The following is a 14,275-nucleotide window of genomic DNA, read 5'->3' as shown; positions in this document are numbered from 1 at the left end:
GCCATTGCAGAAACTGGAGAACAACTATAACTCTACAAATCACCAATTGTACTGCTGCCACCTGCTGAGCTCTCGGCAAGCACTTGCGTCCCAACGATCTTGCCAGTAGCATCTGTGTAAACCGCACTGACAACGTTTATGCCATGATACGGCGAGTACAGATACTCACGTTCTTGGACTTCCTCGCCGTCCCTTTCGACAGTCTTCTCGTACCCGTTCCAGGTCATGTCGCTGCTGAAGGAACCTACTACTTTCTGACCATGCGGGTTGCCATCGTTGTCAAGGTACATATCGACCAAGTCTCCGTTCTGGGCCAGCACTCGGTTCGTGTGAGTGTCTCCAGCGTAGTTGTTGATGGAGTAGACCACACCGTGAACCAGATCGTAGGAGCGCTTGTCAAGAGAGCCGAGTGTCGAGCCGAGCGCGCCAGTGGTTGTATTAACGATTGAGCCAACATCTTTGCCAAGTTCGGCGATAATGGGATTCAGATCCAGCGAGTCCAAGACATCAGAGACCATTTTTACGACATTCTCTAAGCGAGCTTCCAGCAGGACCTTAGCCTTGACTCCCTGAATCAAAAGCCTGACAGCGTCGATGGAAAGGTCTGCCAAAAAGTTAGCTTCCTTCATGTGGTCTAAGTGGACATCCTGCATACCAACGCCAGCATTAAAGGTGAGAAGGTTCAGAACTTGGAGATCCAAATTCACTTTAGCTGTAAGGTTATCGACAGTGAGATCTATCTCCTGCACAAGTACGGTTGCGTTGAGGAAGATGTCTGGATCAGGCTCGGTTGCGCCGGCGTCTGGCCTTGTGTCGTCCGTCGAGTACACTGCGCTGTCCTGATCGCCCTCGAGGGTAAGATTGTAGCCCACATATCCAGAGGTCGACGCTGTCTGCGCGTGCACTGAGCAGGCGAATGTAAGGACAGTGCAAGCAATGCCTTGCAGCGAGGTTGATCGCATGTTGTCGTCCGGTGGTTTTGTCTCGAGTTGGGGTGGTTGAAGAACACGGAGAGCGGATCACCGACCTGTCGTTCAAGATCTCTAGGAAAGGAGTGTCGCTCGCTGTTGTTCAAAGTTCCCCAAAAGAGGGAGTGTCACTCGCTGTTGTTGAAGTTCTCCGGGAGAGGGAAAGTCATGGCGGCGCATCATCCGGTCTGCGGTCTCCCATTACCAGCTATACGAGGACCTCCTTCATTACTATTGCGTGGTGGCGCGACAATGTCAATTTGCGCAGGCCGTGTGCATTGTTGGTTCAGCCCAATCGCTGAAGGATCCGGATCCACACATTTGTGGATGTCAAGGGTTGTTTCAAGGAACCCGCGTGGCTCGAGCGTGATCGTGGAGAAGCGAGATGAGTTTCACACCAGTTCGCGCATAGAACTCTCGCCTTATAGCAGGGGTGGGACGACTATTGAAACGACTATCGTCAAATTCGATGGCCTAGAAGAGGCATTTACCCATACAGCGAGATTACCGCCATCGTCATTCGAGGTACAATGTGACCGTTGACTTTCGTGGTGGTGGCCATCCATCTCATCTTTCAGCGCGGTCTTCCCCTCCTCATCACCTGGCGAAGACTTTCATATGCGGTCGACAACAATGGCAAAAGGATACCTGGCTATTCTGTGTGCATCTCTGGGGATCGCGAGCCAAGTCGCAGCGCAGACTGGAGTCACCGCCACGTTGACCACCGCACCATTCACAAACTCCACGAGTCCTACGCCAACCATCACCAGCTCAGGAGGAACAGCAACAGCTCCAGATGTCTACTTGCACGTGCCTACGCTGAGCGTGAAAAGGATCGAATTAGACGTAGATGTAAGCAGAACAGCGGTGTGAATACGGTACTGAAATGCTGGTGGGTGCTAATCATCGCCTTTAGAACTTGCAAGGTATGCCTCGCCCACAACCAGAGCAGAAACAAGACTGATTAGAGCACAAGCCCAGCTTAATCTGAATGCCAACGTAGCACAGCTTGTTCAGATTAATGCCGGTGTGCAGGTTGGTAAGTCATTTAGCTCCAATGCCCACATTTCTGCCTCGGAGACACCGTGGGAAGCTCAACGGGGACTGGACGCTAATGGACTTGACAGGTATCACAAAGGTCAATCTCACCATTGCCGACGTCGACGCAAAAGTAGACTTGATCGTTCGCTTGGGTGAGTCAGGCTCCTGCAGTCGTGTCCTTGCTTGACTGCTAACTATGTACAGGTCACCTCGTCGATATCGTTGGGCGTGTGTTCCAGTCGTTGGACCTGAATCCCTTGCTCATCAACACACTCGGCAACGTCACGTCCCTCGTCGACGGCGTCGTCGGTGATGTCGTCGGTGTCGTCGACGGACTTCTAGGCTCGATCACCCAAGGTGGGACAACACTCAACTTCCTCGTCGACAACCTGGGTAACATCGTGCAATCGGTAAACGGCGTTTCTACCATCGTCGGAAGCTTTGAGCAGAACATGACAGCTACTGGCGCGACTAAGACTCTCGGACAAGGCCTCACACAGAAGACCTACTCTTATTCGCCGCTTTCTGCTCTTGTCGATATTGTGTTCAACACAGCCGGTCAGATCGTACAGGCCACAGTGCAAAAGGCTACAGGGAGTAGCAGCAGTGGGAGCGCCAGCTCGGCCAGTGGTACTGTGAGTGCGACTGCCAGCGCAGCATCCAGCAGTAGTACTTAGCTCTGAGTCATTATCAAGAAACTTCTTTGCCGATCTCAAGACGGCGCCCAGCTGCTCGTATTTCCCAGAGGGGTATCTTCACGCTGCGCTATATGTCTGACGCTGATAGAGAGGCTACCAGATGTATATAATCCGAACGATGAGCTTGGAAAGGTCGGACGTCGCTATAACAGAGTACGGCATGGTCAAATCGGTCTATCTGACAGCAGAGAAGTGAATGTTTGTGTCCTGCCACGAAGATAACGAACCGCCTCTCAAAATATCGCTGTTCGTGCGAGGCAGCAGAGGTCGTAAATGTCCGTGTCTTCTATCAAGCCATAGTATCGCCCCTCATCGTATCGAACACCTTGCGAAACAGCAGAGATAGCGTATGTATGTGTCTTTTCATCAATCTTGATCACACTGCCATACTCATACATGAAGCTCATCACGTATCGATTGCAATGGCGCCCACTGTTGCTGTAGAAACATCTGGTTGTTGTTGATATATCGTCCGTGCGTCGATCTCCACTTCGACATGCAGATGCAACGTCACCTTGCTAGGCCGTGTCGCTGCTGAACAACAGCAATAGAGACTGTCATGCCACGTCCCGGGAAGCTGCAGTAGCCTTGATACGCTGCAGTGAGACATGGTACAGCGCCAGCATATGGGCTGAAGAGGATCTGCTTGCGCTTCGATCAGGCACGCCGGTCCACTGCGGGTGCACCTCAGTCAATGTAACTTCAACGGTCCAACCCCGCTGCAGCAAGGCTATCAACATGCCTGCTCATTCACTTGACCCAGCCTTCACACGTCTAGTCTATTTGTCTTACTCACTTGTTCCTGCTTCCAGACCTTCATCATACTTCTAATCCAACACGGTCTCGTTTAGCATTCCGCAAATTGACCGCAATCATGCAGGTCATATCTGTGATGATGCTGTGTGCGGTGGCAGTACAAGCCTTATGGCCCATCCCCACAACATACGAGGCTGGCAATCAGACTCTCTGGATAGATCAATCCGTCAAAATCACATACAAGGGCGCTCAGCAGGTCCGTACTGGTCAAAGCTGTTAGATATTGTCATCATGATACTGACAAATCGAAGAGCACCTACGGCTATGGTGCGACCAACAATAACTCCACTTGGACTAATAAAATTGTCACAAACGCCATTGAGAGGACCTACGACACACTTTTCAACAAGAACTTCTATCCGTGGAAGTTCCATCCTCGCAATACCAATTTTGAGCCAGCACTCACCAGCAGCTCGACCTTTGTAAAGTCGATCACACTTGTTCAGAATGCTACCGACCCCTCTGATATCATGAAGCCGTCTGCTGGTGGTGTGAACGAGGCTTACACACTGACCATGACCTCGGATGGTGTGGTGACTATCACCGCGGCTTCTTCCATAGGCCTCCTGCATGGCCTCACCTCTTTCACTCAGCTATTCTTCCAGTGCAGCAGCGGTGGTGGCGTCTACTCCCCCTTCGCACCAGTCTCTATCTCGGATTCACCGAAGTTTGTCTGGAGAGGTTTGAACGTCGATACTTCGCGAACCTATAAACCGCTGAGCGACCTTTTCGCCATGGTAGACGCACTATCTTACAACAAGATGAATCGCCTGCACTGGCATGTCACGGACAGTCAAGCCTGGCCACTTGAGATCCCCTCTATGCCCGAGCTTACCGACAAGGGAGCTTATATCTCTACTCAGAAGTACTCGCCAAGTGACGTCCAGAGTCTGCAGGAGTATGGTGCCTTGTTGGGCGTCGAAGTAGTTGTGGAGATCGACAATCCGGGTCATACTGCCTCGATCGCTTTCTCTCACCCGGAACTCATTGCGGCTTTCGAGGTCCTTCCCAACTGGGATACCTATGCAGCAGAACCACCTTCAGGCACGCTCAAGCTCAATTCGACGGCTGTCTATAACTTCTTGGAAAAGTTGTTCGATGATCTGCTGCCGCGCTTGAAGCCCTTGAGCAGCTACTTTCACCTTGGTGGAGACGAAGTAAATATGATGGCCTATTTACTGGATGATACCGTTAAGAGTAATCTGTCAACAGTCCTTCAGCCATTGATGCAGAAATATATGGACCGCAACATGGCTCAGGTGGAGTCGTATGGTCTGACACCCTTGGTTTGGGAGGAGATGCTCTTGGACTGGAATCTCACTCTACCGTCTAACACTATCGTTCAGACGTGGCTCAGTGATGCTTCGGTAGCGGAGACTGTGGGCAAAGGGTACAAAGCGCTCGCCGGCAACTACGAGTTCTGGTACCTTGATTGCGGGAAAGGTCAATGGCTGGACTTCTATCAGACCGACGCGGCTGGGTTCTGGCCATTCCAGGATTATTGTGCTCCATTCCACAACTGGCGTCTCATGTACAGCTACGACCCACTCAGTGGTGTGCCAGCGAATGCTACGCATCTTGTGCTGGGTGGAGAAGCACACATCTGGTCTGAGCAAACAGACAGCGTCAACCTCGACCAGATGGTGTGGCCTCGTACTTGTGCTGCTGCGGAGGTATTGTGGAGTGGTGCCAAGGATGCGAGTGGGCAGAACAGAAGCCAAGTCACGGCGAGTCCGCGACTGGCAGAGATGCGCGAGAGATTGGTGGCGAGAGGCATAAAAGCTGAGCCAGTGCGTATGCCATTCTGCTCGATGAACGGAACACAGTGTGCTTTGTAATGTCCTTTCAACGACCAAGCCTCGAACAACTGGTATAGTGCTTCTGGAAAGCCCGTGTATCTAGTCTACATAGTATTGGTACATTTATGATATCATTGATGAGTCTCACGATGCTGCTCATTCCTTGGTGCTCTTCTCGGCTTCCAGAGCAGCGTCTTTCGCCTCTCGTGACACGAAAATGTGACCTAGGCTACTCTCTTCATCCTCATGTAGTCGCGCAATATCAGCGCTCTCCTCCTTGGTAGCCGTTGTGTTCGAAAGCTTGCTGGAAGAAACTGTAGGAAGCCCCTCCCCTCGAACCCTCTCCTCATGCCATTTGGACAGGTTCAAAGTCTCGTCGACCTCTCGGGTGATCTTGTCAATCTCTTCTTCCAGAGCCTCGTCTTTTGTTTTCTCTGGTTGCTGCTCGTGGCTCGGCTGTTCCGCCGCGCTATCAGCATCATCACCAACACGATATGCTGTCTTCGCCCAAAGCTTCTCTAGCTCGCCGAGCCAGCCGCAGGCCTTCGCTAACTTCTTCACACCATCGTCACAATCGCCGAGGAGCAGAATATCATCTGTACCAGAACCCAGACCGCCGACTCGCTCCTTGTTGATGAGTACTCTTGGCGTTGCCGTGCGAGTCATTTCTGGCAATGACGCAAATGGTTGGACTGTAAGGCTAGTCCCCATGACGATACACAAGTCACTATCCTGTGGTAGGTGTCGATTGTGGAAGAACGCAGCAGGTAGCTGCTCGCCAAAGAACACAATCTCCGGCTTGACGAGACCTTTGCATTCATGACATCGAGGAATGGACTTCGCAGCGATGTGTTGTTTGATGTCGTCCTCAGGATATGGTTGATGACACTCAATACAGCTCTGCCGTGCGAACGACCCATGCGCTTCCACGATCTTGTCGTCTGGTACACCCGCTTCTCGTTCAAGACAGTCGATGTTTTGTGTGAAGAGCTTCAGTAATATGCCCTTGTCGTGTAGAAGCCGAATGAAAGAATGTGCGATGGTTGGCCTGTATTTCCCAGGATAGATCTCATGGGCGAGTGTGTAGAAAGGCTCTGGATTTTCCTTGAAGTATGAGATGTCGAAGACTGCCTCAGCGTAGGGAAGATTGAGACGGGCAAGGTTTGCATACAGCCCCGTGTCCGGCGATCGAAAATCTGGAATGCCCGCAGACGTACTGATACCAGCTCCCGTCATAACGACGACGTTCTTGACCTTTCCCGACTTGATGTAATCGGCCAGCGCCTCCAGATCCCGAGCCTTGAGCGTTTGTGGCGGGACAGACTCATCTATCGGCGTGCTCTCTTCGTTACCCATGTTGAATAATTGGCCGACGATACCTCGTCTCAGGCCTTGTGGTTTCTCCTGGACACTCGCACCTTTCTGGCGGTGCGGCTTGTGTTTGCGACCTATGGCGGCTAGTACAGACCAGAAGTAGCGAATGTTTGCTGTATTATGCAGCTTCGGTGGCAAGGATCTTTCGCCTGCGAGATGCGGTCTGCGATAGTCCAGCAGATCTGATTCCAGTGGATTTAGAGATTGGTGAGCCGATACGATCACCAGAAATGCAATATCATATATTCGCGGAAGAACAAAGAAGTCATCATCTAGTCTTCGCGTTGCTGCGCTGACTCGAAAATGCTAGCGGCATTTCAGACGAAGCTACGACATGATCAAGCGAAAGTCGATTGCGAACGGACGCGGACATCTCGACTTTGAATCGAAATCAGATCGAAGAACTCCAAGGTGAGCTCTGCTACATCGTCCCGTCTTCCAATATCCAGTTTCACATACATATCTGGCCCGTCTCGACTGCATGAGTGCCTTTGATTCCAACATATACGTCATCAGCCCTACGAACATGAGCTCCATATTAATAGTGCCCCTCAAAGGCATGGCGCCCATCGCCCGCATGTCCACATCCCCCAGACTTCAAGCCAGCTAGAAGAGGACGAGATGTCGAAATTAGGACCCGGTCCAGGATTCCTGAAGTTCGACACAAACACCTTTGGTGCACACACCGCAGAGTACGAATCATTACATGTTTATATTGACAACTACTAATGAATGATATCAGTATGCCACCAAGACTTTACATTACCGCGGACGACGACGAGTTGGATTCGACTCTTCTTCAGCATTTTGACGAAGAGGGCTTCCACACTACATACCTTCCACTCGGGAAGGATGGCAAAGCCTACCGCGACGGCCTCCGCCACCTCGCCGACGACTTAGAGCTAGGAGAGAACTATGCCTTAATCGGTACGCCCCTAACCATCTGTATCAACAACCCAAAATCTCGACTAACGTTCGTCCAGCTTTTGGCGAAGCAGCAACCCACTGTCTCGAAGCCCACACGAAACCTCAACCCCATCTTGTAGCATTAGTAGCCTACTACCCAACCAGCATCACCTCCCCCAACGCCAAATTCCCTCCCCATCTCGAAGTCCTCACCCATCTAGCCGGCACACAAAACTTCGCCCCTTCCCACCCATCCTACACGTACCCCTCCGCATCCCCCGGCTTCGCAGAACGAGACCTCGAAGAAACCTACGACAAAGTCTCCGCGAATCTAGCCTGGACCCGCACCCTCCGTGTCCTTCGCAAAGCCTTCAAAATCGAAGTCGACCTGGAGAAAATCTGGGAAGATCATGTGGCGCTCGAATTCGCCACCAAGGATGCCGCGGCCACGATGCGGACGATGGTGCCGCAACCCTATGTGAACCACATCCCTACCCTGACAGGAGGCATCGGCGCCAAAGACCTCTTCATCTTCTACCGCGATTACTTCATCCCGCAGAACCCGCCATCGTTGACGATGAAGTTGGTGAGTAGGACGATAGGCACGGATCGCGTGGTGGATGAGTTCATCATCAGTTTCAAGCATACGACCACGATCCCCTGGATGCTTCCGGATGTGCCGCCGACGGATAAGACGGTGCATGTGGCTATGGTGAGCGTGGTCTGTATTCGAGGCGGGAAGTTGTATCATGAGCATCTTTACTGGGATCAGGCGAGTGTGCTTGTGCAGGTTGGGTTGCTGGACCCGAAGTTGGTGCCCGAGAGTATGCAGAAGCAGGGGTTGAAGCAGCTGCCGGTTTACGGAAAGGAGACGGCTGAGAAAGTACTGGATGAGAGCTGTTGGGAGAGCAATGAGCTTATCAGTAGTTGGAATGATCGACCTCGAGGAGATCCGGGTGCGAAAGTTCCTCCAAAGCCGAAGGAGGCGGCATCGACGAATGGGGCGGGGACGAATGGGGTGGGTGATCATGAGTGATGCTTAAATGAATCAAGGTGTTACGATGTGCGACGGGAAACGCTTGTATAATGCTGTATGATTCTATACTGTTCCACTCGGTGGCTAGTTGACTCTCATCTCGATCGTAGATGTATAGCAGAGTGGCTCAGAGGATGCCGAGCACAGTACGACAAGGGCGGAACATCTCGCGACTCTGTATAGAGATTTGTCCGACGTGTAGGAGCCTACCACTTCGATACGGCATTGGTGATGAGGATTGAGGCAGTCGTAGCAGGCGTAGCTTCCATGCCATCCCGCTCCGATCTCCTGTTCGAAACTCGGATGCCTCAAGTCATGGCCACGTATGATGCCTGAATACACAAGAGGTCGTGAACGTGTGCCTCAACCCACGAACTTGCAAGTCGGCAGTCTATAAGTATCGATGGTACCCCAATAAGGATACCTGACACCATCCCACTCATTCCTACTCTTCAAATCCGGCACCTTCAGATCCGTCCACTCAATATCCAGCCCAGCATCGAACAGATCCACCTCAACAACCTTGGTGTAGACATCGTAGCATACCTGCCTATCCGCACCCAGGCCATTATAAAATCCGAACTTGCCATCCTTATCCAGCAAAGCAATGACATACTCCGTGAAGAACTCCTTCAGGTCCGCATAGTCTTCTGCGTAGGTGTCGTAGTAGATGCCATCAAGTACGACACCTTGCTCGACGAGTTTGGGTAGGACATCCTGCCATCGTCCCTCGTGGACTGTGACATTAGGCTTCTCGTACCATCCCGTCTCCTTCAATTTTTGAATTACAGCTGGATGCGCTTCGCAGATATGATGCATGCTGGGGTTGTTCTCGAGGAACATGCGATCGACTATACCCATTCCATGGCCGACATTCATAGTTCGAAGCCCTGGTTTGTGCGCGAGCTGGTCCGCCGAGGTCTTCATGATTTCCGTCTCCCAGTCCATCATCACGGCGTTCTTGTCCGAGTCGAGGAGACGGTCGCCGGAGTAGGTGAGGGTGGATTTGAGATAGTCTTCGTTGTTGACGTTGGGGTTGGAAAGGACCGGTTCTGCTGTCTTTTCTGCTGCCGTCTCCGCGGAATCTGATGGCTTGTCTGCGGTCGCAGCTCCTGCCTGTGCTTCGTCGTCGATCTTGTACGAAGGATTTGGTGCTGGTTCAAACCCCTGGACATCCTCTCCACCATTGATAGTACCGTTGCTTTGCTGCCATGGCGCCTTCGACCGAGGCTCAACTGGCGAAGGCTCAAAGCCTACGATGGCCTCGTCCTCCTGTGCCGCAGTCTCCTCCTCGTCCTCTTCTTCATCGTCATCGCCAGCTAGTGCAGCATACTGGTCTAGCCGTCCAAACAACAACTCTGCCCTGACACCAGCATCCACAATCGTTTCATACAGTCTCCGCAGTCCGAGTCGCAACGCCAGACATCCAGGCGTCTCGTCCGCATTGTCAAGCTCGTTCCAAATCGCTCCATTCTCAAACAACAGCTTGACTGTCTGTAGTGCACCCTCCTCGTCAAGCGCATTCTTGTTCAATGCATCGCCCTCGCCATTCGTCTGCTCCTGCTCGTCGTCTTCCTCCTCGGCTTCACAACTAGCAATGGCTGCATGAAGTGGCGAAAAGCCGGTGTCGCTGTCCTGGACCTTGGCCAAGAGTGGATCCTTCCGCAACAAGGCCTTCAAAGTCTCCAGATCGTGGTTCGTTGCTGCCAGCAAAACTTCGTCTGCACTTGTGTCAACATCGATCATTTCTGCTGATGTTGGCGGTGGTTGTGATGCTTCGGCGGCCATGACTGCAGGTTTGCTCCTCTCCCAAATCTGGAATATCAACTGGTGACTAACTACCAGGCAAATCTCCAATCTCCAATCTCCAACCTCCAACAATTTATCGTCTCGAAGAATTTCCCTCACTTGCATCGGATTGCGGGGTCCAAAATCTGCCGGCGGCAGGCACGAGACTTTGTGCTGTCTGGGGTGCGGCGGAGGCTAGACGGATGCTGCCGAGGTCCACTTCTATTCAGATGAAACATGCAGTCAAGCCAAAGGTCAAACAAATCCCAAATTTATGTATAAATCAATAGTGGATGCATTTCCAGTGTTGCATCTATGCTCCGATTCACCATCTGTGTACCCATACCACAATCACCGCAGTATCGTAATATGAGACGCTTTGCTACACCTTCGAAGGGACAGATCGTTTGTGCTGGACTACGAAACATTCGGCCAAGCAGCGCCGGGTGGCGTCATCGCTGCATATAATTCGATGAATGATCGTTCCACCTTTCCATCGCACCATCTACTTATGTTCTTGCGTGGGGTTCCCTGTATCTTGTCTACCCTCTTCTCATGCAATGCGTAGCTACGCCTAGCTTTCTGGCTATCATCTCTTCTATAAAAGTCCTTGGAGCTGGCCACCACTTATACGTCACAAAATATGTCTTCTGGAGAGCGCCCCTCCCTACTCTCGCATGACACACTCGGCGCCCCAACCTTAGCTGGCAGTCTGCGGGAGAATGGAGTCGCTTCTTTCAGCGTAGATGGAGCCTTGGAGCAGAATGGACAGAATGGCAACTATGCAAAATATTGGACGGATGCTCGGGACTTCGGATCCGTTGGCGAGCAGTCGGATGATGACGGGAGTGCACTGTTGGATGACAATGACTCGATAGAAGATTATGATGAGATGGAGTTGGATCCGGACACTTTAGTCGCAAACAGTAGAAAGACTATGGATCCCAGCCTGAGACCTGGCACCGATCCGCTCATGTCACAATCAGTCACCCCCAACGACAGGCCTTCTGGCCATTTGAGGGACAGGAAAAAGCGCAACTCTATCCAGATAAGATTGGAGAAGACAGATCGGAAAGGTCGCTACATCTTGACAGCCGACGATCCTGAAATTCGGGAGATATTGAGGAAAGGTGTAGAGCGAGAGCGGGTAGAAGCATCAGGAAAGAAGCCTCGCTTGCGATTCCGAGATCTGGTATTTACAAGACAATTCACAACGTTCGATCGCCGGAGTCAGGCCAGCAGTGAGAGTCCCTTCTTTGGCTTCTTCACATTATTCTGGTTGGCAATGGCGCTGTTGATCGCGCAGAGTTGCCTAAAGAATTGGCGGGAGTACGGCAGTGTCCTAGGTAGCAATCAGATCATGAAGATGATGTTCTCACATGATGTGTACGTGCTCGGCTTGACGGATGGGGCCATGACACTGGGCATGTTCGTCACATATTTCATTCAAGTGTTTGTGAAGAAAGGATGGGTCAATTGGGGTAGAGGTGGATGGATTCTGCAGAACATCTGGCAAACTGGATACTTGGCTGGATTGGTAGGCTGGGCGTATTTCCGGGAATGGCCATGGACCCACACCATCTTTGCGGTGTTGCATGGTCTGGTATTTCTAATGAAGCAGCACAGTTTCGCATTCTACAATGGCTACCTATCAGGCGTCTACAGGCGGAAAGCGCTACTGGAGGTCAAGTTGAAGCAGCTTCAGGACATGGAACCGAATCACTCTGCCCCGACTAGTCCTCGGGCTTCACAGCAGATGGACCAATTCGCGACTGGAATCGACCTGTCCGAGCTAGCAAAGAAGACGTCCGAGCATACTATGGCAAAACGTCGTCCGTCGATGCACCGAAACTCCACGAATCTCACCAACGAAACATCCGACGTCGCCTCCGTGGCCGCCGCCATCCAATCCGGCTCTCCCATAACACCCGATCAGTTGCAGACATTCGAGCGCATCATGCACGCCGAGATCGACGACCTCACCCAAGAGCTCAAGGGCAAGAATTCGTGCGGCTCAAATGCCTACCCTTCGAACCTCCGCCTCAGGAACTTCGCCGAGTACATCTGCCTCCCCACTCTCGTCTACGAACTCGAGTACCCACGCCAAGAACGCATAAACTGGTGGTACGTGGCGGAGAAACTCTGCGCCACCTTCGGCGTCCTCTGCATCATGCAAGTCATTAGCCAAGCCTTCATCTATCCCGCCGTGGCCAAGACCCTGCGGATGAAAGAAGCAGGCATGACGATCGAGGAGCGCTGGCAAGAATTCCCATATATCGTCTCAGATATGCTGTTCCCGCTCCTCATCGAACAATTACTCACATGGTACCTGATCTGGGAATGCATCCTCAACGTCCTGGCCGAACTGACCTATTTCGCCGACCGCGGCTTCTACGGCGATTGGTGGAATAGCGTAACCTGGGACCAGTACGCGCGGGACTGGAACAGACCTGTGCACAACTTCCTGCTGCGTCATGTCTACCATAGCTCCATCTCGAGTTTTCATCTGAGCAAGCTTGCGGCGACGTTTGTGACGTTCTTGCTTAGTGCGTTGGTGCATGAGATGTGCATGGCGTTGATGTTTCGGAAGGTCAGGGGGTATTTGTTTAGTATGCAGTTGATGCAGATGCCGCTTGTGATGGCGAGTCGGAGCAAGTACTTGAGAGATCAGGTCATATTGGGGAACGTGGTGTTCTGGCTGGGCCTTTTCATTGGTCCGAGTTTCTTGACCAGTCTCTACCTTGTCATATAGATTTGCTTACGTCCCTATATAGATGATAGAGAAGCTTGTGCTCATAGGGAGCTGCCAGTATTGCTCTGTCATTGGCCCCCTCATACGTACAAGTGACTTCCAGTGAAGGAAGCTGAGAGTCATGCCGCTATAGCTGTTCAGCCCGCCGCGTCAGCAATACCGAGATGTGGGCTGATCACACCCAACTGATGACCTGACTTTCCAAGACTACATGTAGCTGTACATTGTAAGCGCCATGGTCTGATCGGGGCCATCGAAGTAGCGTCTCTACCATCAGCTGAGCCAGTAGCACCAAGGGATATATGTAACGAAACTTCGAGCCCGTTCAGACGGTGTCAAGCTCTCGCTCAGACCACTAACCGCCAACAAGCACCTCAACATGCCTCTCAAACTCTTGATCGTCATCGAGCCCAAGCAAGGCAAAGAACAACGAGTTGATGAACTCCTCGCCTGGCTCGTCAAAGAAATCGAGGCAGAGGAGCCCGATGTCACCATCTATCAGATCCGAAGCACTAATGACTACAAGAAGGGCGTGAAGACCAGCATTGTCCACATGCAGTAAGCTCTTCCCACACACAGAATTGCTCCATCAGCTGTCTAATAGGCCGTTGGTAGGATCACGGACGAAGCTGCGCTAGAGGCGAGGAGGCAGTTGCCACATCATCAGGAGCTTACCAAGATTCTGAAGAATGAGGAATTGTTGACAGAATTGAAGTACATGAAGATGAGTGGCGCGGGTGGCTTCATACGGGCGCCGCCGAGCTAGTGGGCAACTGAGGAAGGACAGTGATGAAGGATTCATGATCTTGGTTGGAGGAAGTATGCATACGCATCTAGCCATCAGCAGACAACTTAGTAGTCTACCTCACACGCCAATAATGCATCAACGTAACCTCTTTCCTAACCCCCATCATCATGCTTCGTCATACGCTTATGCGGCGTCGGCGAAAGCTCGAGGGAATCGCCTCATGTTGTACTCGATTGGGCCGGTGTTCTTGAGGAACTGGACGTAGGCGCCGTCGACGAGAAGACGGCCCTCTTGACGGAGCTTGACGTATTCATCACGGTTAAGAGGAGTGAAACCCCACTTCTTCGAG

At 52.0% G+C, this 14,275-nt stretch overlaps 8 protein-coding genes across 8 annotated transcripts; 5 read left to right on the top strand and 3 right to left on the bottom strand.

Moving 5' to 3' along the window:
- Positions 1–32: 32 nt before the first annotated feature.
- LTS14_008376 (uncharacterized protein) lies at positions 33–962 on the bottom strand (the record flags this gene model as incomplete). Its single annotated transcript, XM_064841064.1, has 2 exons — positions 33–604; positions 656–962. The coding sequence occupies 2 exons, from the start codon at positions 960–962 to the stop codon at positions 33–35; spliced, it is 879 nt and encodes a 292-aa protein (XP_064691324.1).
- Positions 963–1,601: 639 nt separating this feature from the next.
- On the top strand, positions 1,602–2,686 carry LTS14_008375 (uncharacterized protein; the record flags this gene model as incomplete). Its single annotated transcript, XM_064841063.1, has 5 exons — positions 1,602–1,820; positions 1,885–1,894; positions 1,945–2,007; positions 2,096–2,161; positions 2,214–2,686. 5 exons carry the CDS (start codon positions 1,602–1,604, stop codon positions 2,684–2,686), a joined length of 831 nt encoding a protein of 276 aa, XP_064691323.1.
- Positions 2,687–3,581: 895 nt separating this feature from the next.
- On the top strand, positions 3,582–5,361 carry NAG1_2 (Glucosamine-6-phosphate isomerase (Glucosamine-6-phosphate deaminase) (GNPDA) (GlcN6P deaminase); the record flags this gene model as incomplete). The annotated part of the gene is made up of 2 exons (XM_064841062.1): positions 3,582–3,719; positions 3,775–5,361. 2 exons carry the CDS (start codon positions 3,582–3,584, stop codon positions 5,359–5,361), a joined length of 1,725 nt encoding a protein of 574 aa, XP_064691322.1.
- A 117-nt stretch (positions 5,362–5,478) lies between these two features.
- On the bottom strand, positions 5,479–6,678 carry HST2 (Sir2 histone deacetylase Hst2; the record flags this gene model as incomplete). Its single annotated transcript, XM_064841061.1, has 1 exon — positions 5,479–6,678. One exon carries the CDS (start codon positions 6,676–6,678, stop codon positions 5,479–5,481), a length of 1,200 nt encoding a protein of 399 aa, XP_064691321.1.
- Positions 6,679–7,317: 639 nt separating this feature from the next.
- Positions 7,318–8,638, top strand: LTS14_008372 (uncharacterized protein; the record flags this gene model as incomplete). The annotated part of the gene is made up of 3 exons (XM_064841060.1): positions 7,318–7,388; positions 7,439–7,623; positions 7,680–8,638. The coding sequence occupies 3 exons, from the start codon at positions 7,318–7,320 to the stop codon at positions 8,636–8,638; spliced, it is 1,215 nt and encodes a 404-aa protein (XP_064691320.1).
- Positions 8,639–9,001: 363 nt separating this feature from the next.
- RMT2 (Arginine N-methyltransferase 2) lies at positions 9,002–10,426 on the bottom strand (the record flags this gene model as incomplete). Its single annotated transcript, XM_064841059.1, has 1 exon — positions 9,002–10,426. One exon carries the CDS (start codon positions 10,424–10,426, stop codon positions 9,002–9,004), a length of 1,425 nt encoding a protein of 474 aa, XP_064691319.1.
- Positions 10,427–11,069: 643 nt separating this feature from the next.
- On the top strand, positions 11,070–13,178 carry ARE2_2 (Sterol O-acyltransferase 2 (Sterol-ester synthase 2); the record flags this gene model as incomplete). Its single annotated transcript, XM_064841058.1, has 1 exon — positions 11,070–13,178. The coding sequence occupies one exon, from the start codon at positions 11,070–11,072 to the stop codon at positions 13,176–13,178; it is 2,109 nt and encodes a 702-aa protein (XP_064691318.1).
- Positions 13,179–13,557: 379 nt separating this feature from the next.
- On the top strand, positions 13,558–13,944 carry LTS14_008369 (uncharacterized protein; the record flags this gene model as incomplete). The annotated part of the gene is made up of 2 exons (XM_064841057.1): positions 13,558–13,736; positions 13,794–13,944. 2 exons carry the CDS (start codon positions 13,558–13,560, stop codon positions 13,942–13,944), a joined length of 330 nt encoding a protein of 109 aa, XP_064691317.1.
- Positions 13,945–14,275: the final 331 nt, after the last annotated feature.

The sequence above is a fragment of the Recurvomyces mirabilis genome (assembly GCF_035927965.1).
Source record: "Recurvomyces mirabilis strain CCFEE 5264 chromosome Unknown scaffold_25, whole genome shotgun sequence".
NCBI classification, from domain to species: Eukaryota; Fungi; Ascomycota; class Dothideomycetes; order Mycosphaerellales; family Teratosphaeriaceae; genus Recurvomyces; species Recurvomyces mirabilis.
Note: the sequence above shows the minus strand (reverse complement) of the source record. Positions and strands in the feature narration are given on the sequence as shown.